General features: G+C 45.6%; 1 protein-coding gene across 2 annotated transcripts in view; it reads right to left on the bottom strand.

Annotated features, from left to right (window-relative positions):
• The window catches only part of LRRFIP1 (LRR binding FLII interacting protein 1), a 101,927-nt gene that overhangs the window by 43,413 nt on the left and 31,778 nt on the right, over positions 1–26,736 (bottom strand). For both annotated transcript variants that reach the window (XM_053947385.1, XM_053947386.1), the window contains exons 2-6: positions 14,058–14,144; positions 7,300–7,317; positions 3,961–4,008; positions 2,701–2,745; positions 2,136–2,186 (exon numbers count right to left, since the gene is read on the bottom strand). In XM_053947385.1, coding sequence (XP_053803360.1) covers positions 2,136–2,186; positions 2,701–2,745; positions 3,961–4,008; positions 7,300–7,317; positions 14,058–14,144 — 249 coding nt within the window. The remainder of the gene's footprint in view (positions 1–2,135; positions 2,187–2,700; positions 2,746–3,960; positions 4,009–7,299; positions 7,318–14,057; positions 14,145–26,736) is intronic.

Genomic DNA, 26,736 nt, shown 5'->3' with positions numbered 1-26,736 from the left:
AGATTAGCCACAGATGTGGTCAAATTACTAAAAGCATCTCCTGTAACTCCACACTGGGAAAGTGTTCAGAGAGGCTGTTTACAAGGGCCTGGAGTGACAGGAAAGGAAAGAATGGCTTCAAAGTGACAAAAAATAGGTTTAAATTGGATATTAGGACGAAATTCTTCCCTGTGAGGGTGGGGAGGCCCTGGCATAGGTTGCCCAGAGAAGCTGTGGCTACTCCCTGGAACTGCTCCAGGCCAGACTGGAGCAGTTCACTAGCCTGGGCTAGTGAAAGGTGTCCCTGCCCATGGCAGGGGGTGGAACAAGATGAGTTTTAAGGTTTTTTCCAACTCAACCCATTCTGTGATTCTATCAATTAATTGTGAATAGAACAACTGGAAGATGTAGAAGGCTAAATTTCAGTTCAGACTGGCAAATATTTACGTGCTTCTACAATCCCAGTGAGACAAAAATGAGGCAAGGAGGCTCTGTCAAAACTTTTCCTGTGCCTGCCAAAATGTCAGCGCATAACCCATCAAATGGTGCTTTCTGGGGACAGGGCCTGTGCAACATCACTGAGAAACACCAGTGTGGAAAGTTTCAGCCAGATCCTTCTGTCAGAGAAGGACATTCCTTGCAGAAGTATGAGGAATTTGGGGCCATCCCACGGAGCAGCTGGAGGCTGCTGTTCACCAGGCCAGCGCTGGTTATCGCAGCCTGAGACTGCTCAGGGAGAAAGGGCCAGAAAAGCTTCTCCAAGGGATGGTGAGGAGGCAGAATGCAGGGCTTCTGCTCTTTAAACCACAGGATCGTGTTGCAAAAACACCTCAGAAAGAATCAGTGGTGGGTTTCCATGAAGAGAAGATGTTTCAGATGAAGATGTGCTATAAACACAGAGCCAGTGTGTTTGCATCGTGCCACATTACAGCCAGGCATAAACAACCCATTTGTGTTGTCATCACCTTCTAAACAGATAGAATTGATATTTCAACTGAACTAGAGATCTTTTTCCCCTCCAAAAAAACACTTCCATATGTCAACATTTAACCCTAAGTAAAATAAACACTGTTTTTCATATTCTGCTGTGCAGAGAGGCTTTTCTTCACTGAGTCTTTGGAGCTTTGAGGCATCTCCTAGCTCTGAAAAGCACTCAAGTTTGTCATCTTGAGGAAAAAAGGTTTTAACAGCATTTCATTAGTAGCAATAAGGATTCCACTAAAAAGGGAATAAGGCAGCACTTTATATTTTTAAGCACATTTTGTGCAATTTTACAGTGGGATCCCTGAGAAGGCTCTGCAGCAGAATATTTTTTTTTAACGAGTCTTTTAGACAGTGTTTAAAAACAGAGCTAAGGTTTATATAAATGTGTGTTATCTGGCAAAATACTGTCTGGATGTTTTGAGGAAAAAACTGTTTGAACTTTTCCTACAGATGAGTACTCTGCGCTTTACTAATCTCGCCCTCCACAAAACTCAGGCCTGCAGATGATTTTCAAGTATTTCTAAAGCATTTTTAAAGTGAGTAACCAGTGATAGGACCTAAGGGAACAGCTGGAGCTGTGTCAGAGGGATTTTTGGGTCAGATATCAGGGAAAGGTTCTTCCCCCAGAGGATGCTGGGCACTGCCCAGGGAATGGGCACAGCCCCGAAGCTGCCAGAGCTCCAGGAGAGTTTGGACAAGGCTCTCAGGGATGTCAGGGAGGGATTGTTGGGGTGTCTGTGCAGGGACAGGAGCTGGATCAAAGATCCTTGTGGGTCCACCTCAGGCCATTCTGCTATTTTATGAGTATTCATCTGCAATTCCAAAGCACCCAACACTTATTTCCACTGATCAGTCACTTCTGGTTTCCTGAGCTAATAAACACTGACCCCACCAGCACCTCCCATTCCCAAATTTCCAGTTTCAGGAGTGAAACAGGGGAGCTCACAAGGTGCATGCAGGAACCAATGTCTTGGCAAAGTCCTTCCTGCAAGAGTGAAGAGCAGTGACCACAAAGGGTCCTGCACAGGGCACACACTGGAGACAATCAGTGATCCACTTGAAAAAACCCAACATGGAACACGTCCAGGACAGTCCCCTGAGAGTGTGGGGGCACAGGGGGACAGTGACACCCATACACAGACATGCACACAGAGGTTGCACAGTTTACCAACCCTCAGGCTTCCACGGCTACCCACTGACATGCGCTCATCTTCATCCGAAGCCTAGCGAGAGAAAGCGTAGAGACAAAAAAACAGTGAAAAGAACACAGGTAACAGGCACTGAGGCAAATGATGATGGCTTTGATGGGACAGGAGGAAGGGAAAGATGCACAAACTCAGTGTTTTTAAAAAAGAATTGCACTGAAAGTATAAGCAGAAAGCAAATGAAATCATACCCTGCCCAAGAAACAGTCAAGCATTTTACTGCAGGGTGAAGGAGGAGCTTGCTCAGGTGTTCCCTGCTCTATGCTCTTGGCCCTTTAACAAACATTAAACACTCCAAACAGGTTATTTCCCCACTTTCCACCCCCTTTATTCTTGCACATTTGCAAAAGCTCCCTGGAGTGACTGGGGAGAGGGCAGAGAAGTCAGGAAGTGGCTTTGGGGTTTCCACTTGCTGGGGGTGGCGGGAGCTTGTTTTGGTTCCTTTTCTTTTGAGAAGGAAGTGCCTTACACACGTCTGTTTTCTTAATCTGTAGCGTCTGGCTGAACAGAAAAAGCAAAAGTAGGTACTGACCGAGGCGTTTCTTCGGGCTCTACGGGAATAACGCTCACTGTCTTCCTACCAAGGCAGCAGAGAGAAAACAGAGGGAGGCGTTGAGAGGACAAACACAGCAACAGAGCCTTCCAGAAACACACAGTGAACTCCAGGCACGCTTAGGAGCCAGTAAAGTTAGACCAAACAACATGAGGTGACACCCTGTCAAAGCAGAAAAACCCTTCCTCCCTTCCCTGAGACCCCAAATTTCCTCTCTGCTACGCAGCCTCTGTGACACTGGAAACGCCATCAAGATGTTATACATTTCAACAAGCTGGTTTTAAAAATTGATTTGCCACTGAATTTAGAAACAACAGTAGAAAACAGGAAAAAAAAAAAAAAAAAGGTGTCATTAGATTGTCACAGGTGAGCGAGTTATGCTCATCCAGCAAGGATTTGAGGAGACTCAGTGTGAGTCTGGGGTGGGTGGGTGGTCCATGCAGACCAGTATTTACTGATTAATTATCAAAGACCAAGGAATCTGGGGAGTTTGGGAAGTTACCTTCCACACTGGAAGCCAGCTGTTCAGTTTTGCCTTTTCCACTGTGCACTACTCAGCTTTGCAGGGCAAGGCCACAGCTTTCAGCTGGCATCGCTGCTAAGTTTCATAAACTTAGGGTTGAAAGACATTTGAAGCCAGTGACTTCCAGCCCATTAGCAACTTCTTCATCTCATATCACAGGTGTTAAAACAGTCACATGTTGCTAGTGGCCAAGTCTGCAGCTGGTATTCACTGGTTTTAGCAAATTCTAAACTCCAGGACAGGGTACTGTTGGAAAAAAGCTACGATTGCCACCATAGCAGCAATCATTCCTCTGCAGGATTCCCCTGGGTCAGTAAGTGCTAAGGGAAATGAAACAGCATGAGTGAAACTTGCCCACAATTTACCTGACAGCAGATTTAAGAAGACTCAAGTGGTGATGAAACCCACAAAAAGTAAAATGAGCACAAATAGTCCCTGTATCCCAAGGGGCTTTAACAGGTTTTTATCCTAATCTAATCTTCCAGTGACAGCGTGGACACAGGTCTGTAAAAAGAGATGGCTCTAACCCAGTCCTTGCCAGTTTTAAGCTGATCAAAACTCACATTTCAGTTGGAAAAGCGAGACTGTGGGATTGCTTGGAGTGAAACTCACCCTCCCAGTGCATGAAAATACCTACTTGGAGGGATCTCAAACTCTATGAACTACACAGAACTGCAACACGCAAAAGCTGTTGAGCTACGTTGATCAAGTCCTACCATCCATTGCTCGATGTCTCCCCACTTAGTATCCAGCCCATAATATTTCTACAGACAGAAAAGGGAAAAAAAACAGAATTTAGATGAAAAAAGCAAACACAGAACATTTAGACATGCACTGCCAGGCCTTGGCCAAGCCACACAGCTCCACACCAACGTGACAGTGAGAGCTGTGCCGCGTGGCACCGGAGCCCTCCACAGCGAGCGCCTGGGAAAAGCTGCCTGGAAAGGGGAGTTTGGGCATGACCAGGGTGCTCAGCAGCTTCTTCTCCCTCAGCACTGCAAAACCCTCCGTGCTGGGGGACAGGAGCAAGGAGAGTAATGAGTCTTGAATTCCTGACCCAGTTAAGTCAAGACTCATTACGAGGGAGGCGAGCACAGGACACTTCCAGGATGAAAATTGCTGTCAAATCATGTTTCCCGTAAAGGTTTGTCAAACTGGGCAGACAAGTTGGATACAGCTCATCTCTGGGCACCCTGATTTGCTGGATTAGAGCTCCACAGAGCTCCTTTCAGAGCACCAGGCTTTTTGCCTACGTTTGACCCACCTGACAACAGTGGCAGCACCAACAAAGGTACAAGAGGACAAGATCCAGCAGTGCAGGTGAAGACAACACTGGGAACTTCCCAATGAACTTGAATTTCCTCCAGGCAGCAAGTTGTTCAAAGATCCACAGGTTTAATGGGACTTTTCTTCCTCCCTAAACAAGCCTGTCAAATCTGGTCTCAGGAATTTTGCATTTTTAATGGTGCCCATTAAAATGATTCCTGTGTGAATTAAAATCACTGGCCTAAAGTGAAGCAAGAGGCAAATGGAAATCCTGCTTAATTAAGGGAGAATAATATGTATTTTAGAGCTTTCTTACAGGCTTGAGGAGGCAGGAGTATCAACAGCCAAAACCTTAGGAAATTATTTTCAAAAAAAATCAGAAACCTGTTCTGTAATGCACTCTGGTTTTAGCACTCATTCAATGGTATTAATGTAATTTTATTTTCACCCTTAAAGTCTCATTCGCTATTTACTGATAAACCAAACCTAACAGCTGCACATTCTTCAGTGCTGTATTATTTATTCCCACTTCAGATTCATAACCCATGCACCATCTTGTTATAAAAGTAACTGTTATGCACATCTCAGGCTGAGAATGACCCCTGAAAATTGCATGAACTCCCAGAGCTGTGTACACGATGAGAACCTACAGATTATATGCTTTGCAGTAAAGCAGGTCAGGTAAAGCCTTATTAGAGGCTTTTTAGCCATTAACAGACTGAGAACATTTCCTAGCACTAGACATCAATTTAAAAAACTGAAACACACTATTAAAATGGAGAATCTTTTTTCACACCTAGGAAGGAGCCATAAAGACCCTTGTAATTTTTTTAGGGTTTGCTGCTTCCTTTTCATACCCTCCCACTGTCTGACACTGGGAATTCAGCCTTGCAAAAGGCAGATAAGGAAACAGTCCTTACAAGACTTGCTGTGTCACAGTTTAAGTTCCACTTACAGGCTGTTCCTTCTCCATTTCAAATTGTTCAGCTATGTGCTTAACATCCCCTGAAGAAAAATCTTTATGAATGAGACTGCCCAGAGACTATTTTAATTTGTAATCTTTTAAAGAGCACATGTCATACTGGACTGAACTGGCAGCTTTTGAGCTCTCAAGCATTTTGACCCCTCACAGCCACTTCTCTCAGTTCTCCCTCTACACCAACTCTTCTGTTCTGCCCCCAGGGGCCTGATTCAAGGGGTTGAAGGAGGAAATGCTGCTTTTCCATTCATTTAGGTTTCAGTTAGAGGCCCTTGCTGGACTCAGGTTCCCTTCTACCTTGAAAAGTGATATTACAATTAAATAATTAATGATGTTAATACCATTGAGAGAGAATTCCAGATGCGATTTGCTCACTGAATGCCAGTGAAACTGCTGGACTCGCAAACTCGCCATGGGATGTTGGGAGGATAACCCACTTATCTCCTCATCCATGTCAGGACACCAAGAGTAAACAACCTCCTGGGCTCCCATGGGGCTGCTTTGGCACCAGAAGGTTAAATTAGTTCTCATAAAGAAGATTAATAACGAGCCTGTCGATCCATGGGCAGACATTGAGTCACTCAGCGTGTAGTCAACTCCAGAATTAAAACCAGGAGTGAGAGAGACTTGTTGCCAAATTTATAGGGTCAGAATTAAATACCAGAGCACATGATTTGAGCAGCTCTCTTCATATACATACACACTCAAAGAGGAGAACAGCACTCCCAAGAAGCACATGCAGGGCTGGGTCGAGCTTTGAAACATGCAGTTAGGGCAGCTGGAGTGCCAGAACAAAACCAAGCACACTGTGGTTTAGGGAGACATTCATCACTCAGCAAGCAATAAAAACATCTCAGGACAAAAAAAAAAAAAAAGAGAAATATTCAATAAGGTAGAAAATGGCAGGCTTGAAGAAAAATGTGCTTTCTCCCTCCCTGTACAAATTCTTGGGAGTTATTTCTGTTTCTAGGTGCCACTCAGTTCACATGCTGAAAGTGCAGAACAGCCATGCTGTTATATTCAGTTATTTTCAGACGTCTGGCTGTCATTTCAGCCAGAGATCACGACACAAACCCCAAAATCTCTGTTTCTACATAGCAAGTAACCTCAGAGCTACTGTTACCATCCTCTTTGCCATGATCATGGAAAGGAAATTGGGAAGAGGGAAGAGAGCATGACTTTAAACTGAGATGAGAGAGGATTAAACAATATAAAATCACTTTTAATGTGTGGGTGCCATTGGAAAGAAGGCCATACAGTTTATTTACCCAAGGATTATGAATTCAAATACAGCATCCCTGATTTCCTTCAGTGACTCTGTGCAAATAAAGTCATCTGAAAGTCGTTCTTCCTGCTGGCACCTGTTAAATGCTTGCCCAGCCTGAAACATTCCAGTGATTTTCTTGGCCTTCAGCAAACGAACAGAGGTGACACACAGGCCCTCGGTGACAGAGGGAGCCACTGCATCCTCCTGTGACCCTGCTTTGCCAAGTCACTTCTCTCTTATTGCTTATTCTTTGCCAAACAGGCTGTAGAAAAAAAATCACATTAAGTGCCTGACCAGACACCTTACATGGGTCATCTTCCCCCACTCCCCTTGACTGCCCAGCCCACAAGATTATGGGAGGGGAGGGCAGAATGGAAATTTACAGCCTGCTGGGCATCTCTCACTCTTTAGAGGATTTCTGAGGTTGGGCTCGAGGATCTTGGGGGTCTCTTGCCACCTAAATGGCTGTGTGGTTGTGAAATTGTAGCAAGACTCACAGGGTGGGAAGGCATGCAAACAAGAAGGAAAGCGAGCAAGCCCTACCTTCTGCACCTGATAGATCTGGGGGGAAAGGGAGAGGAAAGAGACAAGGAACAAAGCTAGCATGAATGATGGATACACAGCAATGCTCCACAGCTTATTCTGGAGGGAAAAAACAGCATTTACAGAGAAAATACAGCAGAACATCAATTCAGAGAAGAGCACAGCGAAGGCCTGTGGATTTAGGTAGGACAAAAGCAGTGTTTGCATCGTAGGCCTTCTCCATGTGACTCCATGACAGCATTCCTGTTCCCATTCCCACCAGGCTCTGGGGTGCACATGGGACATTTTATCCCCAGGCTCTGTACCAGGCCAGAGCCCAGCCCTGCTGTGAGCCAGGACCTCTCATTTTTCCAGCCTTCCCTCTGCAACAGGAATGGATGCCCAGATATTCATCTGGGACAAGTCGTGCATCTGCCACCACAATAAAAGCAAAGAGCATTAACTACAGACCAATTGTTCCTCTTTGAAGGACAGAATTTGTCCTTGAGGGATGAAGCACAGTTACAAAAGCACCAACCCCACACACTTCTCACCTGTGCATAGCACAGTGCCAGTGTATGAAAATTCCTGGAAAATTCCTTGCACGTATATTGCTGGCCTTAAAGGATCCCTGCAGGTTGCTCTGTCAATTTTTAATGTTTCTGTGGAGCCTCACACTATTTTCAGGCTTTAATAAATGCCCTGCTGACACTGTTGTTCCGTAGTCTGGAGCACTTTGATAATACACAAAACCTTTACAGCCACTCTGCTGCATCTGAATTTTGTGTTCTTGGAGAACTGCCCTTGACCGATGAGCTTTGTGAATCCACATGAAAACAGAAAACATGTTTTTTCTCACATCTTTCCTAAAACCAGAAACGGTCTGGGTTCAGAAAAAATAACCCCAAAGAACCCTTCTTGTTCAAAAACACCTGGCTGACTGCACAATCCTCTGATGGCATGGTAGTCAAGTCTCCCAGATTTTGGGGTATTTGGAGGATTCCTGCCATTCCCTGCTCTCAGGGATACCTCATGGGAATCCAGATCCCAGTGCTGGGAAGCAAAGCTTATGTCTCTCAATCCCTGCCCTCCTGATCAGGTTCCCCTTCACAAAGGACAACTGCACAACCCAGATTAATGCCTCAGCAGCTTTAATTCCCATTCCAGCAAGCACAGGAGGGAAAGTTAGCACCCATTTAAAAACCAGCATTCCCACCACACAAGTAACCACCCCACTTCCCTTTCCCTAAGAAAGCCATGAAGAGGAAAATGAACTGGGCCCTCCCACAAGGCTGCACACAATTCCAGTCTCTGGCTTCTCCATGGCACACTCAGCGTGCCTTTCATCCACTCACAGGAGCCAAACACCACAGGTTCAAATGTGGCAATTACCACACAGCTGATTAACCTCAAAGCTTTAACTTTTCCATGCTGGTTTTTTTTTTCACCCACTCCTCGAGGCAGCTCCATGGAATCCTGATTTTCCAAAGCCCAGTGCTTCAGGCTTGGCACAGCAGGTATTCCCTGCTGAGTCCAAAGCAAGGCACGCACGGAGCCTCGTGCCCAGGACCCAAATTGCCAATGGACAAGATAACAATGGGGCCCTTGTTCAGGCCAGGCACTGTGGAGGGAGGTGGGGAGGCCTCAGGGATAAAGCCAAGTGCTAACTATTCTATCTATATCTATATCTATATCTATATCATCTATATCTATCTATATCTACCTATTCCAGCTTTTAATAAAACCTGGAGTTTTGGAGGAACCCATTAGCCAACAGGCATTACAACAGCTCTGCTCCAAAGTGACTGATCCCTCAGCAGCGCACGAGGGAAAGGTGCCCCTGTCCATGGCAGGGAGGTTGGAATCAGGGGATTTTTAAGGTTTTTTCCAACCCAAGATATTTTAGGATTCTGTGATGACATTGTCCCCTTTAGAAAATGTGGTACAAGAGCAAACATACACTTTTAAACAATCACCTCTTGTTGCAGATTTGTCCCCCCCAAAAAGAGTCAGTACACATCTATGCAGTCAAGTGCTTTAAAGAGCAGTTTCCTGTATTAGGGTATGACCAAAAAACCCAAATATGTTTCATCCACAGTATTAACAGCAGACAGCTTTCCTGATTTCCTCATCAAAGGAGGTTGCCCACAAAAACAAAGTTTTTCATAGAAGTAGGTTTAAAACTGGACAGAAAGAGCCAGTATTACATGGTAGCAGAAGAAGAGTCTGCTAAAAACATCATCTACATAATCCCTTTTCAAAATTTTCCTGGGCATCTTCACACTGAGTGTGTAAGACACAGATTAACCACCACAAGCCTCCTTCATTTCTTCCCTGCTTATGTAAGCACCAAGTTTCATAGTCAGTCTCACCCCTTCCCATTCCAGCCACAAGAATCTGCTTTTCCTTTTTTTTTTTTTCCCTTTTTACTAGAAAGCATTAGTAGTGTATTTTATTCCAAAGAAATATGAATCCAAAGGGGGGAAAGTATGTGCAAGTGAGGTAAGGAAGGAATTTACAAAACAGCCAAGGCAAGTTTCATGCTGTGCCCTTAAAGCAAGTGCTGCAAATGAAGGCAGGAGACCAGCACAGTGCACTTGCCTTGAACTAGAAGTACAGGCTCATCTGCTGTGTGAACTGGCAGGGAAGAATCTTATCCCACCGATTAAGGAGTGGGAGGAGATCAGTCTCTTTTCACTTCAGGCACTAATATCAGCTTACACTGTGGTCTCCAAGTGTCAGCCCTTGAAGAGACATTTAAAGCCTTGCCAGCAGAACACACAGAATGCACTCCTACAGAAAGCATTCTCTACAATTAGCCCTACTGCTGCAGCTTTTATGTGTCTCAAAACTGTTACTGTTAAATATTGCTTGGGAAAAAAAAGGGTTTAATGTATTTCAGGTTAAACTTCTGAGAGAAAAAATAAATGCACAGAAAAAAAAAAAAAAAGTTCTTCCTCCAATTTTACCTTGTAGCCCCATGAGAATTAACAAATTGTTACTCAGAAAAACTGGGCTGCCCACTCCTGGCTTGCTCTTCTGCATGAATTAACAATAAATACCTGAGTGCACACAGGAATTTGTCTCAGGACCAGGCACAGCTCAACAGTACAAGCCAAAGGGACTGGTCTCAGACTCTGTAGCTGGAAACCAAATGTTTCAAAAGCATGGCAGCATGGTATGGTAAACCAGGACCCATCACTGCTCTGACTCCCACCAGTGGTGGGAAAACAGGGAAGGGAGGAAATACCATGTATCTTAATTGTCATTCCAGCTCAGAACAGACCCTGGCAGTGAGAGCTGCCCTGCACTCACTGAAGGGTGGAAGCAAACCAGAGAATTTAACCAGACCTCCAGATTAATTATTTACATCTTTGGTGGGTAGCAACAACAAAGCAGCTCTGAATGAGAAGTCAGAAGCATTCAAGCTGCAACACTTGTCAGACCTCTGCCTTTCCTAAAGGCTTATCTCCAAGAACATATTCTCTAATAAACATATAAATTGATCCACATCTCTGTGATTCAAGAGTGATCACTACCTTTATGCTCAGAGGGACTTCCCATGTCCTGGGCTGATCCCACAGTGTGGGCAGCAGGAATGGGGGAATTCTGCCCCTCTGCCCTGCTCAGGTGAGACCCCACCTGCAGAGCTGCCCCAGCCCTGGGGCCCAGCACAAAAAGGACCTGGAGCTGCTGGAGAGAGTCCAGAGGAGGCACCAGGATGATCAGAGGAATAGGGCAGCTCCATGGGGAAAGGCTGGGAGAATTAGGAGTGTTCCAACAGGAGCCCCATCCAACAGGAAAGATGGTGCAAGACTATTTACAAGGGACTGGAGTGACTGGACAAGGAGGAATGTCTTCCCACTGCCAGGGCGTAGGTTGACACTGGATATTGGGAAGGAATTCTTCCCTGTGAGGGTGGGGAGGCCCTGGCACAGGTTGCCCAGAGAAGCTGTGACTACCCCATCACTGAAGTGTCCAAGACCTGGTTAGACAGAGCAACCTGGGCTAGAGGAAGGTGTCCCTGCCCATGGCAGGGGGTAGGACAAGTTAAGTTTTAAGGCCCTTTCAACTCAACACATTCTGGAATTCTGTGATCAGGTCACGATTCTTGTGCTTGCTTTTTTCTTCAACTTCAGAAAACACTTTTCATGTACCCAGCTTATAATTCCCTATGAAACTTGTGCTCACCTTCTCCTCCTTAGCTTCCCCTCCCTGGAGAAAAAAAGCCAACACAGAAACCAAATCAAAACACCCAAACCACTGGCACAGTTACCCTTCTTTGTGCTGCCTGGCACGAGGTGGTGCCAGGTGAGATGATACTGCCTCTGGAGCACACCTGCAATCCTGCCCCACCGCAGAGCAGTCCTCCACAGGAACTTTCCCACATCTCACCCTGCAACTGAGAGTTCTCTGCCAAAAGCCCATCTATTCCTGCTGTACAGTTTCTCAATCATATGCGTAGACTCTTCATGCAAAAGTCACCCAATTACTTTAAAATGAGGGAAATGAAGTGCAAGATTGAGAAATGTCATAAATATGAGGTGGTGGGCAGGAGAGGAGCCAGTTTCCAAACCCAAATCATTAAAACACCCTCTTTTCATTGCCAGAGTTATAGCCTGTAATGGTAGCACCTGGAAACCTTTAACTCAGACCAGCAGTGTAAATATATTTCCAAGTAATCCATGCTCCACAAGAAGCCTGCCAGGGCATGCACACGGCTTAAAGCATGAAAAACTACACGCACACGCAATAAATTCATTTATTGCTTTTTAACTCCCAGAAGGGAGTTAGGGCTCTAAAAGGCCTTCTGAAGTAGTAAAGCAAGTACTTTAACTTCTGGTTAAAGCAGCAGTGGAAAAGCGCTCTTTATGTTTCTGCAAAGTTTGCAAAGGGAAATGAAGATGGCAGAGAACCAGGTGTACATGTCCCAGTGTCACAGCAGGTTCCCCTCCAAGGAAAGGGTAGGTGCCAAATATCTTGTGTTGATCACTGCTTGGGATTTTCTGTATTTATGTTTTATTATACCTGTAAGACACTTGTGGCAATGAAAAACTTCCTGCAGCTATCCTTAATATCTCTACCTGGCATCTGGGGGCTAAGATTAAACTATTTCAAAAAGTTACAGAATATCCAAGCATGCAAAATACTAAATAAATGTGTCATTTATGCCAGTGAGTTACAAAGCAGATTGTGCTGGGTATCTGGCTGAGCTTTCAATGACTGTGGTATTTCAGAGGGACATCCTGCCCTACCCAATTTCTATCTATACAAAGTTTTCACACGTTTTCAGATGACAAGCTCTTAATTGCAGGAGCTTTAGTTTTCACACCTAAATTTCAGTTTACCAAGACACCCTCTGCAGCATCAGCTTTTAATCTGCAAAGGGGTCATCAGCTTCATTAAGTCACCTGCAAATTAGATGGTGTCAGCTGCCAGGACACCCCTATTTACTCTGCTGCCCAAGCAAAACACGTGGTGCCTGTTTAGCACACCCTCCCACGGCTGCTCCCAAGTCCCCCCGCCCCAGCTGCCAGCTCAGCAGTGACAGCACTTCCCAGTGTGGGCCAGGCTGCAAGAAACATCCTTCAGAAAGCAGCATCTGCAGCAGGAGAAGGCTCCCACCTTCCTCAAGCTCTGTGTTTGCAGCAAGGCAGCTGAGACACATCCAGACCTGCCTCACCAAAAGCTGAGCGTGGGCAACCTGCCCGGGAGCTTCTCTGTGGGCTGGCTGCTGCAGCCTGCACTGGCACTGCTCTGCTGTCACATCCTCATCCACATCCTGCTGTCACCTCCTGATTCATTGCTCCAAAGCTCAACTAGTCCTGCACTGCACCCTAAAGCAAACGTAGAACCACTGAATTTCAGAATGGTCTGGGTTGGAAGGGACCTTAAGATCATCCAGTTCCACCCACTGCTATAGGCAGGGACACCTTCCACTATCCCAGGTTGCTCCAAGCCCCGTCCAACCTGGCCTTGGACACTGCCAGGGATCCAGGGGCAGCCACAGCTTCTATAGCCTCACCACCCTCACCCTTCTATAGCCTCACCCTCCTCAGAGAAGATCTTTTTCCTAATATCCAAACCAGCTCTGCCCTCTTTCAGTGTGAAGCCATTTCCCTTTTTTCCTGCCCCCCATTTATTCTTACTATGTACTCCCAGACCATGCCCCCAGACTGCCTACTTCTTCCTCTCTCCTTCAAAAATCTACTGAAAAAACTTAATTGTGATTACTGTTGTCCCTCTTGCAGCCACTCTGCTGTTTCACTGAACGCACATCACCAAGCACAACTTTTGAGGGCTTCTGGTTCAGTTCACCAGATAATGCTTTGCCAAGTGCAGCTTCTACCCTTGCCCCTGCCAACAGCAGCCCATGCTTTTTACAAACTTGGGGAGGGCAAGACACCAGCTTCACAGCAGGAAGCAGAACAACTTCCCAGTGGAGTTGTACAAGGGCCAGGAATCTTCCATATTCATTGGATTTCTAACGAAGTGATAAGAATCCACCACCTCCAAGAGGCACACAAAGAAGCTGCATACTTCAAAGTTTAACATTAAACAAGAATTACTAACCACGAGGATTTTCTGTGAATAATTACGCTGGCTTCACCGAGATAAAATCCTTGCCACGATCCGCGTTTTTCCCACATTTTTCCATGATCAACATTAGTTCCATGCAGACGACTTCAACAAAATACAGATGAGCCCTCTGTTCCAGGATCTCTGAACATCCTCCTCCCTGGATACAACCCAGGCACCCCCCAAAGCCTCGGCCTTACCTCCTTCTGCTGCCTCTCCAGCTCTTTCATCCGGATCTCCCGAGCCTCCGCCCGCGCCGCTCGCTTCGCCGCAAGTCTGGCTTCAGCCTGGGAACGGGAACACAGGGATGGGATGAGATGAAAGCTGGGCAACCCAATGGGGAACACGCTCTGGAAGCAGGGCAGGGAATGGGGAGGCTGTAAACACATCTGGAGGAGTTAATTCCCTATTGCAGCTAATGGCCCTGCCTTCCCTAACTTGTTATCATAACAGTGAGGTAAAACACCCCCGTGCAGGCACTACCCTCCCTGAGCACACTTGTGTTTAAAAGAGCTCTTTAATTATTATTTGTGTGGCTGGAGAGGAAGCAGGGAGATTTATTTAAGAAAGGCAGGTTTTGCTCTTTTTGTTTTGGGTTGGTTGGGTTTGGTTTTTTTTTTTCCTCCCCTGCAGCGTGGATTGTTTTTTATTGATGAATTAATTTGACCAACACCAAACACATTATGTGCCATTTCTCCTAACCACTGAGGTATGCACACATACCTGGGCACAGGATTTGGGTAAACACTGGAGTTCAGTATGCACAGCCAAGGCTGAAATTATGGAGAGAAAAATGCACTAGGTCCATTATAAATCTCCAAAATTCCATATTCCAGTCCAAACCTTGCTGGAGTGGAATTCTGCCAGGAACGGATCTCTCGAGAGATCTACAGTGCTTCCTCACTTCAGCCCAGTTGGAAGTGATGGAACATCATATAGAGTAACATCTTTAATATTCTGCTTTAAATCCCAGGCAAAGTCAGTAGGTCTTACACAGGAAAAAGTAAAATTAGCTCAGGCTTGGTACAGTACAACCGTGAGCAGCTCGCTCGGCGGAATTCAGAACAGCTCAGCAGGGAACCAAAGGCACTGCTCACAGCCAGTCCACCCTGGTGTTACACCCAACTCCTCTGCTTCTGAAACCTTTTACTGTAAGTACAGCATCCAAACTGACAGGAAAATCTGCCATAATCTCAAGGTCAAGCACACAGAGAAATCAAAACTCCAGTGTTTTCAGTAGCACTTCTAAACAGAAGGAAAACCACCAAAAAAAAAGAAAGTTGTAATTTCTTTTCCCTTCTGTAAGTGCAGTCACCACTCAAACCCAGGGGAAAGGGTCACAGCCTTCAAAAACACAAACAAAACATGGGAAAAAAGCCACAAAGGGGGAGTAGGATGGTTGAAACTTGCAGTTAACAGAAAAGGGCTGATGAAAATCAAGCACAAGCTGATGTATGGGTGGCCCATGAGCCTTGTGATGATGCAGATCTTAAAACCTCAGACTGGAGGAGACCAAGAGGGGATCTCATCAATCCATGCAAATATCCCAAAGGCCACCAAGAGGGTGGTGCCAGACTCTTCTTAGTGGTGCCCAGTGGCAGGATGAGGAGCAATGGCCATAAACTAAACCACAAGAAGTTCCACCTCAGCATGAGAGAGAACTCCTGTTCATTGAGGATGGCACAGCACTGCAACAGCTGCCCAGGGAGGCTGTGGAGTGTTCCTCTCTGGAGGCATCCCAAACCCAACTGGAAATGTTTCAGTGTCACCTGCTCTAGGAGACCCAGGGGATTGGACTGGGACTCCAGAGGTCCTGTCCAACCCCAAATGTTCTGTTATTCTGTGAAGTCTGAAAAATTACTTGTAAAAGGAAACAAGTCTTCTCAGAGAATTTAAAAAAAGCCCATGGCAGAAAGAGCAAAGGGCTGGTTTTGCACAGAGCTGCTCTTCCTTCAGTTCTTTGCCTGAATTTCGAAGTAAGTGTCTCTGCCATGGCCAGAAACTCATAGTAGGAGCAGACCCTCCACACCTGCACCCAAAACCATCCCCTCTCATAACCTGTTACTTACAGAGCAGGGGGACAGCAGGCTCTGGTGCAGGCATGAATCCCCAAATGTGTTTTCAACAACACCTCCCAGCCTGAAGGAGTCTGTCCAGGAAAAGAAAGCCCCAGCCCTGCTGCTGCTGGGCAAAGGCTGGGTGGAATCCCTGGCAGGCAGTGCCGTGACCCACCTGCAGTGTTTGGAATTGCTGATGGCACCCACTGTCCAAACATGGCCTGAAATGTGTGCTAAAGGCACGGAATCACAGCTCTGGAAACAAGCCTGCTATCAACTTGATATGATCCCTCCTGTTTATTTAAAAATAAACACTGGCAAGCCCCACCTGATAGAGGTGAGGAATAACACCAGCACAAACTGGTTTTTCCCTATGGAAAACAAAGGGCCCTGAAGTCTCCATAAGTAAAACACACCAAGCAGTACAGGCTGTGTATCCCCAACTTCCCTCCTGACAGAAAAAGGCAGAAACAAGATTATTTGGATGTTAACATGATCGTAGCTGTCATCCTCATGAATTTCAATAACCAGCTGAGCTGAATTTCAATAACCATCAGAACTAGGTGCCTATATGTAAAATTCAGATATAATCCAAATCATACATATTTCCCCTTGTTTTCCTTGTATGATAAGGGCCAAAGGACTTACACACTTGCTAGTAATGTTGCAGAATTATATATTCTCCCAGAAGCAAGCACAATATAATATGAAGTGAAGGAACTTGAAAAATAGGAAAAAAATTTAAAACTTAGACATTAAAATTTAAAACTTTAAAACTTTTTCTCAGGCCTTCCTGAGAATGAGGCTCGCCAGTTTCTAAATTACAGATACCAACTGCAGGAAGTTAAATGAATTTTACACTGTGCAAAACCACACATTTTGTGTGTCATTTCTTAGGATATAATTCTGCTTTTAGGTGCCAATCAGTGGTGCATCTCTACTTTATTCTATTTCATCTTTGCAGCCCTCCAGCTGCCCATTTAAAGCCAACCTGCAAACCTTGTAAGAATAAAAACACATTTTCACTCAGCAGCTTTGACTAACCGTAGCTTACATCTTGGAACAAGCATATTGTTTATTTATGAACTTTTTCTTTCCATGACCACGTCAGCCTTAAGTATCTTTGAATAAAACCAACAGAAACAGTGTCCTGGGTTCTTGAACTTGAAGCTAAAAACCTGTGGTTATCACAGACTGGTACCTCTGTAAGAAGTCATCAAGTGTTATTCCATCCTGAACACTCATATTTTAAAGCACTTCATTTTCATCACATTGAAACAAATAATTACACAATTGCTCAGGCTGGAAGGGACCTCAGGAGGTCTCCAGCCCACCCTCCTGCTCGCAGCAGGGTCAGCATCACATTCAGATCACACTGCTTAGGGCTTGGTCCAGATGGCTCTTGAAAACCTCTGAGTTTGGTGGCTCCACAGCCTCTCCAGGCTCCCGTTCCACTGCCTGACCATCCTCATGGAGTAAAAGAATAAGTCTCCACCAAATAATGCTCTTAGCTCCTTAGTAACCCCAACTTCTCTGTCAGAAGGCTGCTGTACCTTAAGGGCTGCATCAAGCACTAAGGAATATTTTCAAGCATGTTCTCAAGGATGTCTGGGTGCCATTTAGATGATTACACAGTTATTTTCACCATGGTTCCTGACCAAACACCAGCTCATTTGTGCTGGACAAAGGAGGGTTTGTAAGAAACCAGCCATCCTTCCGTAAAGGGCTGTCAAGCCCACGGCAAAATGAGAGAAGGGGGGACAGGAAATATGCAAGGAGAAAAAAAAAGCTTCAGTATGTGAGGCTACTCACAAGTCTTTGGAGGGTGCTCTCCAGCTCAACAGAAATACATCATGCTATAGTCAGGCCAGCCATCAAATGGTCAACCTGTGGCCTTCATAATCCCATTTCTAGCATGCTTTGGAGGATGGAATTACTTAACTCAGAATGAATTTTTTTTTTAATACTCTGTAGGTGGCATTGGTGATGAAGCTGGTGTTGCCCGTGAGCTCAGAGGAAGTAAATCCATCAGGACAGGGAGGAGTCCACATCTCACTGGGTAAGATGTTATCAAAGTCAAACCAAAGTCTGGTAGCAAGCCTAACAAATCCTGCAGTGAGTGTGGGAGCCAAACAGGGCCTGTTGCACGCAGGTTTTCCTGTGCCAAAGCCCAGCTCAGGTACCGTGGGTGCCCCCCAGCATGGCACAGGGCAAGGACACCCAGAACGGCCCCACCTGCTCAAGCTGTGAACCTTTAGGACGTGTAAGAATAAAAACACAGGCCAGACTTTCAGACAAACACAGAGGAGCGTCAGATTTACTGCGGGCCTCTTCCTCAGAAGCACGGGCGTGACGGAACGCATCGGAGTTTGTCAAACCACACTCTCTGAGCCTCTTGGACTCTGCTCTGTGCTATAAATACCTTGATTTCTTGCACAGCCTGCAAGCAGCAACGCTAACTTTACATTTCTCTCTCTCTGTGCTGACTAAACCAAAGCAGGCTTTGCTTGGCTGACTTTGTCCAGCCCAAGCACTTGGCAGAGCCCAGAGTCGAGTCACCTCTAAGGGCAGTAGCAGAGACAGACACTGCAGCCTGCAAGAGACACTGCTGAAATGTTAGAAAACCACCCAAAAATTCACACAGTTCTGAAATTCAGCTTATTAAAAGCTGTTCTTTAGGCTGCCTAAGGCATAAATAACTATTCAAGGGATGAAAGATTAAAAAAAAAATTAGAAATAATTAAGACTGAAGGAAGAGGTCCCCTTGACTTCTTAAAATCATCTAAACTTCACCAGTGACTCAGCAAGCAATACAGGCCTCAATCAAAAGTGACAGATCACTGTCAAAAACAAAAGAATAAAAATATGAAGCCTAATTGCACTCATTACAAAGTTTTTGCAACTTCCTTTTTATGAAATATTGCTCATCTGACATGAAGAAATGGCAGCTTCAGCCCTACTGAGCATGTCATACCAAAAAACCCCAAACCTCATAAGAGACTTCTGTAAGGTCCCATGGGCAAAACTAGAGATGGCAACCAGACTGCTGAGATGAACACAGAATTGGAAACCAGCTGAAAAATCATCACCTTAATTTATGGGACTCACTCAAATACTACAAATATACACACTGAATTCTTGGTTTTTTATTGCAGTTGTTCAGAATGATTTACAGTCACCAAGCCCTGAAACAAATGCACTGCTGAACTGCAGAACGCTCGTTGCTTTTGCCGGGCTACTTGTTCAGCACTTGACACTCCAGCTGAAGGGTCACTCAGCCTGAAAATAAAAACCCAGCCCTATGCAGCAGCAAATCTTTACCCTGGCTTAAGGAGTTCAGTACGTTTAGATCTGAAGAGGGAAAAATTAAGCAGGTTGTAACACGAGCACAACTATGTCTGAAAAAAAACCAAACCAGGTATTGGGTGTCAGCTGGAAAGGGTGAGAAGCATCTTCTGCCACCCGCAGCAGTGGGGAGAGGTGGGAGCATGGGACGTGCAGCTGCTGTGGAGCGAGCCCTACACAGCCCCTTTTTAAACACCACTGGTGGGGACGAGGCCTGGCTGTGCCCGTGGCCGAGGGATAAAGCACAATGGTGACGGAAGCCGCGGCTTCCTGGCCCCGCGCGCCGCGCCGGGGAAGCTGCGCTGTCATCATCGCGGCGATGAGAGAATTATTTAGGTGAGTTGCTAAGGTAGAGGCCAACGACACACACACACACATCCTGAAGGTGTGCATTCTCAGAGCCTTTCCCTCCTGAAATGGCCAGGCCTTCATTGTTCGCCTGGCAGCCCCAAGACACAGCCAACAAAGACAGGAAGTTATGCTGCTTTTCTGAGCAGTGAAAAATGACTATGTTGACTTGCCACATAGTTACATGTGCAAGAGTTTTCCAGCTATACAAAGCACCCCTCAATTCCAGTGCACTCCAAATTACCTGCTTCTAAGACTAGTAATCAAAGCCAGTGTCGTATTTGTCATGGAGGATTGAAGTGTTAGCTTGCCAGCACCAAACCATACCCAGAAAAGCTCTCTGATCCCACTGCCAGAGAAACCTTAAAACACAAGTCTGCCTGACTAAATTACACCTGCTCCCTGTAAGCAAACACTGCTGTGCATTGCTGCAATAACTATTCTCAGGCTGATTTAAACCTCTTGCCAACATGCTTAAGACACGACCAGCCAGTCATCTTTGGGGCCAACATAATTTTTCATGATGGATGCTGTCCCATTCCAACATTCTGTATCCTCTTCCTCAAATATTATAGGACTGTTCATTCTGTTTAGCCAAGTCACACTTCATCAGCCAAAAATCTGATAAGGTTTTTTGCACTCCTACATAATTTAAATTCTGTTTGGACATGCAACACCTGATTTGCAATATCCCTGTAACACAGCTGACCAGCATAGCTACCGGGTAGAACCAGCGCTAACCCATGGCAATGTTTTTCCATTTGAGCAACATGTGACCTAACCCAGGAGTGCCAGGAGCTCACCAGGTGAGTGGTGACACTATTTAGCATCGAAACAAGAGGGACTACAACGACTTCTGTGTTTAAGAGGTCAAACCGGAATATTTATCTGACATTTTTTTGCATATGAGTTATAAATACAAACAACACTTTGCACCGCTTACTCACATGGTAATGAACCCGTGAATCACATAGGGCTCGGTCAGTCCGCATCCTGCTTTACTCCTCACCTTTCTCTTAAATGCAAATTACTTTTCAGAGGCAGCAAGCTGATGAACCTTAACGTAAACGTAGGGATTCCCTTCTAATAGCCCGACAGCCCATCCTGGGCTGGTCTGACAGCTCCTCTCCCCCTTGCAGTGACAGCGGTCAGCCCGAGTGACAGCTCGTGGCGAGGGATGCTTGACCCGCCCGCGGCCCTCTGATGGTCCCACGGGGCTGCTGCGCCACTTTACTTAGCAATCATTTAACAGGTCCCGCTGGCACGACGGCTCCCGGAGCAGCTCACAGCTCACGTTATGGCCAGCGATTGCGCAAAGCGAGCCCGGGACAAGCCCCCGGGCTGGGCGCCGGCCGCTCCCGGCCACGCCGTGGAGCCGTCCCGGCCGCGCTGCCCGAGCCCCCCGCAGCCGCCCGGCCTTACCTGCTGCTGGGCAGCCGGGCTGAGGCAGTCGGCAGCCGCGTCCATGGCTCCCGCTGCCGCCGTCTGTCCCCGGCGGGGCCCGCCCGGACGCGCCCGGCACGGCCCGGGGGCGGAGCGGGGAGCGGGCGGGGAGCGGGCGCTGCGCTCGGCGGCCGGGGCAGCACCGAGGGAGCGCGGGGTGAGCACACACACACCTGCCGCCGCCGGGCATCGCTCCGAGACCCGCACGGCATCCACCACGGAAAGGGCCTCCTCGCCTCCCTCTTGTCCCCGAGGAAGATAAGCAGAACATCCCAACAACTCGGCGCACGCCCGCCCTCCCTCCGGGCTGCGCATCCACCAGGGCAGATGCTTATAAATGTACATTCCTATTCACGCCAGGCGGCCTTTGCATGGCAGAAACAAACCGCCCCACTGCTGTTAATTGCTGCAATTATATCGGTGCTGCGGATGGCGTTGTGTAGAGTCGAGCTTAAAACGTGCCATCCACTGGTGGTAGATGGGCTGGTAGGCTGGTGTTGGTTTTATTCCTTCAGAAATGGCATTACACGCTATGGAATAATGAAAAAAAAAAAAAAAAAAAAAAAGCCCAAAACGTGTAATTGAAGTCTGACAGCACTGCAGAAGAGCAATCGGGAATAGTGGCTGGCCAAAAATAAAGGACACCCTGCATTTCAAAAGGTCTCTGGTGATGAGCTGGATGAGCCGAAGGCGCAGAAGGATTAGAGGGCACAAGTGGTTTTAAGTGGCACTAAACAGAACGATACCCTAAGAACAATTGAAGACACGGTCAGAGCAGTTATCCTGGCTCCACAGATTAATGCCATCTGTAGATTCCACCGGATTTCACCCAAAGCATCTCTCGATTCCCCTTGACTTCACCTGAAGCTCGCACACCCATCCCCTCACAAAGGCCAGGGAGAAACCCCCGGGGCCAGGAGAGCTGCGGAGCCTGAAGAGCTCATTTTACCCATTGCCATTCCACAACAGCAGCAGCAGAGCACTCGGGGAGTCATCCCTTCCTGGCACGGGATTTTCCACGGCAAGCCAAACAGGTTGCTCCTTAGCAACTCAGCCTGCGCCCTCCTTCCCGGCCAGCGAGCCCAGCGAAGCCTCCACCCAGCGGCTGAGCTCAGTTTTTCCATGAGCTGCCTACCCAGGACAAGGAATCTGGCTGCTCAGACTGGCAGAGCACACGCTGCCATGCTGCTCACAGTATTTTAGCTAATTTGGAAGCGCTGGCACTGTTTTATTTGGGGGCAATACTTCAGCTGGATTCACTGGCAGTCCCTGGACCCAAGCCATGTCCCACTGTCCCTGGGAAGGCCAGTCATGCTTCCTTTAAATAAGGGGGATTAGGGATGTCTAACTTGCACCCTGCCCCTGGGAGAAACTCTGCTTGGGTCAGGTGAAGCTTTACAATTGTAGAACAGACTGGTTTTATGTGAGTCATGGAACTACAGAATGGTTTGGGTTTGGTAAGGAAGGGACCTTAAAGCCCATCCAGTGCCACCCCCTGCCATGGGCAGGGACACCTCCCACGAGACCAGATTGCTCCAAGCCCTGTTCAGCCTGGCCTTGGACACTTCCAGGGATCCAGGGGCAGCCACAGCTTCTCTGGGCAACCTGTGCTAGGGCTTGCCCACCCTCACAGAGAAGAATTCCTCCCCAGTATCCCTCTGGCAGTGAGAAGAGATTCCCCTGTATCCTGTCACTCCCATACACTTTGTCAAAAATCTCTGTCATTCCTATAACAATTTCTTTAAGTACTGAAAGGCTGCAATAAGATCTCCAAAGTCAAATCTTTCATTAAACCCCAAAGCCACCAGTTGAGCCTACAAGTTATTTTTAACTTCCTCACCAGGTAAATGACCCAACTTTGCTTTAACAAAACAAATCTGAACTGTCTCAAATCCACTCCAACACATGCATAAAGAAACTAATAAATACTATATGCTCCTGTGAAGCATCTATAATTTAAAACTTCAATTAACAGACACTCAGTTCATCCTCCAGCAGGTGTGTCTTTTGTGAACAGCCCCAAGTCCAAGAGGAGCCCTGCCCTAATTCCCAGAGGCTGCTCAGCATTCAGTTTTGGTGCAGGTAACAGCATGATTTGGGGCTTCCAGCAATGTTTGGTGCTCAGCCATGAAGAAGGCACTTCTGGACTATGGCAGCTCACCCCAAGGCAGCCAGGACCAGGCACTGGAGTCAATTCTTCAGGAAAAGTGCATATTGCCTTATATGTAGACATTTTAACAGAGAAGGGGAGTGATGTTAACTGTGTAAATCTGAAGCATCAGAACAACTCAGCGTGACAAATATCTTCATCTTAGCTTGAAACAGACAATTTGTTCTGGTTCTTGGTTAACAAGAATTAACCTCCCCTGATATTCACTGGCAAATCTCTACAGGTTTTGCACTGTCACTTGGAAAATACACTGAAAATAAAAGTATTTCCTACACCAGGCATAAATTACCCCCCCCCGCCCCCACCTTTTCCTATTTATTTTCCAAGCCAAGATGTTTGGTTTTAGTCACTTTACTTGAGGAAGCACTTCATACACACCCCAGGATAAATTCAAACAAACAACTGTACTACAGACCTGCTGGATAGGAACTGAAGGATCAAGAGGTCTTTTTAATGCTAGCAAGCTTCCATTTTTCAGCAATACAGAGCTGACAGCACTCTGAACACACACTTCAGCATTTTGTAATTGATTTTATGTAAAAGGAGGCTCAGAATTCCAATCAGGTCCTGACAAATCCCCTCAAAACTGCAGTGCCTGTCTCATCATAGCTCTCTCCTATTCAGAAAAACATCAGCATCTTCTGAAATTGATATTTATTTTTTTATTCAGCACACAGTTCTTGTGTCCATGCATTTCCCATCTGGAATAGGATGCTGTGGAAGAGTGACATTAATTCCAGGACATATCTAAGCAGGAAGGATGTCCCCATTTATGCATTGCACCTACTACAATGCTAAACTGAGCCTAAGAAAAACAGGTAATGGGAGATTTAGAAAGGGGAAAAAAAGAGTCAGTTGAGACTTCCAGAAACCTGGTGGGATAACTGTGAGCTGGGTATGTCTAAGCAGAAAGTAAAAAGGAAGTTTACTGCACTTAGGACAGCACTCTGATTCCAATGACACAGACTCCTTATCTCCCCGTGGGGAACACGCCTCTCCTTCGCAAACAGGCACGCACAAAATGCATGCCTGCCCTCAGAACAATTCAATCCTCCACAAATGCTGGCCCAAATCCTAAAAATCAGCTTTCCAGAACTGCAGTTTACCCATAACAACCAACAAGCGAGGAGCTGCGTCAAAAACAAGAGGGAAAGATCACCCAGTCAGCCTCTGGGTATGTTAATATCACTGATAACTCAAATTCCAAGGAAGCCTGGCCCTCAGCACAGCTCATACTCAATTGATATTTACTTTTTGTCTTTAAGACATGCTGTAGGTAGACATGGAAGAGACATGCAAGTAGGAATAAAGTAGTCAAAACCTTTAGAGACAGGTTTAAAAACAGAAAAAACCTGCACCTTAGAGCACTCTGGCCCCAGCTTAGCTCACCTCAGTATTAATTCTTCAGCAATACAGCAGCCACTTCCCAACACTATCCATCATCTCCATACCTAACTCAGATGATTTCATTTATAGCTATAAAAATGAAATTCTGTTGTGCATTTCCTGCATTCTCTTCAAGTGGTATCACTTTTGGTGGATTTGCCAGTGTTGGTTTATTGGTTAGGCTTGATCTTTCCCAACCTAAATGATTCTATGATTCTTGGAGTTTCAGTAATGGCTGTCAGTGTCTTATTCAGTCCTGGCTTTCCAAACAGTGGGAACAGAGAAAGAAAGTCTCATTATGTGGAAAAAAAAAGCTTAAAAATACTTATATTAGAAGAAATATTTGGTTACTCCAATTTTGTTTTTTTTTTTTTTTTTTAAATAAGGTTCACAGTGATGTTCTTCGAATGCTGAAGAAAGCCAATAAAAACCTCTGGAGTGACACCCACCCGAAGTGAGAGAGACAGGAAAAGTGACATCTGTGCCTCATCTCTTCATCATCCCTGCCTGCTGGGCCATCCTGGCACGCCTGGAGCCCAGCTGGCCACGGGAACAAAACCTCCTTGTAGCCATCACCAAGGCACTGGACTCCAGCACACGCAGCCAAGTGCTCCTTGGGAAAACAATGTCCGGTTTTCAGCACCAAAATCCCCTGCCAGGATCAACAGATTATCTTTTGGCCAGGCTGCATGGCGGCCTGGAGGGAGGAGGAGGAGGAGGAGGAAGGAAACTGCTGGATCAGGCACAAGTCAGACTGAGTCATGCTCCAGCAGGGAAGCTGGGAGGCTCTTGGGGAGCCTCTGGCACATTTGTCATTCAGCTCCAAAACAGTGATGCCATCAACATTTGCATATTGAATTGTTAGAACCCTAGATGCCGAGAATTTTAAACTTAAAACCCAAACACACAAAAAAAATACTGTATTTAATCTAAGGCCGTAAAAAAAAACCCTTCCAAATTAATTAATAACACTAAAATTACAAGTATATAGTTTAAATAAAACTACATACTATAGTATGTGTATAGTATATGTCTATATATGTCTATATGTATAATAGATATATATGTCTATATGTATAATATCACATACATGTCTATATGTATAATATCACATACATGTCTATATGTATAATATAACAAAGTTTAAAGTTTTAGAATATAATAAAATATATGAAACAAAACAGAAGTATTAAAACAAAAACTAATCCTTCTTCTTTACCTTCTTCCTTCTTCTTCCTGAGTTTAAGTAGTATTTTGTAATTAGACAAAAAAGTTCGTATTGCAGACTTCTATTGAATTAAAAGTAAAAATCATTTAAGTTTCACTTCTTAATTAGATAGTTTAACCTTAAAAAGCCTTATAACAAAAGATAATCAACCATTTTGTACCTTGTTAGTAAAATACTACAAAACTCACTACCTATAAAACTATATCATAAATAAGAAAAAATAAACATTTAAACCTAAACACAAAATATCATCTCAAAAGCTTCAATCCCAACCTTAACAAAAGTAGTAAAAAAAGTAGTAGTAGCAAAAGTAGTAAAAAAAGTAAAAAAAACCCGAAAAGCAACACTGAATATATTAAAGCCGGATTACTTCAGCTTCAGAAATTTGAAATATTGGTGGATGAAAGCTTCAGAAATTGGAAAAATGGGTGTATGAAAAGCTACATCATCTTCCTGTTTTAGAAGCGACAGATTCAAGAGTGGCTCCCATAATAAAAATTCCTGGCCTAGTCTTCAGCTTTTCCATTCCTTTCCTTAATAATGGAAAAAAAAAAAAGTCAAACCAAAGGAAAAAGGAAGAGTTTTGGTTCGGATCATTTCACAGAACCCAAGTGTAAAAAACCTGTGTAGAAAACCACAAAAATGATCCAGCAAGAGCCTTTTACTTGTAGAAAAGTGCTTTTCTGCTGGTGTATCCATAGCATGAGGCTTTGCCATCTCCCAGGCTCTACTTCCAATCTAATTAAAGAGTTGGAATTAACCATTCCCACCACGACTGTAAATTTTGTGAATTGGAAACCCAGCAGTAATTCCAAAAAGGGCAGAGGTTCTGCACTCCATCCTACCCTCATCAGGGACGTTAGGTGGGAAAACACCACCAGCATTTGCAAGCTCTGGGAGTG

Source organism: Vidua chalybeata, chromosome 7 (assembly GCF_026979565.1).
Source record: "Vidua chalybeata isolate OUT-0048 chromosome 7, bVidCha1 merged haplotype, whole genome shotgun sequence".
Taxonomy (NCBI): Eukaryota; Metazoa; Chordata; class Aves; order Passeriformes; family Viduidae; genus Vidua; species Vidua chalybeata.
Note: the sequence above shows the minus strand (reverse complement) of the source record. Positions and strands in the feature narration are given on the sequence as shown.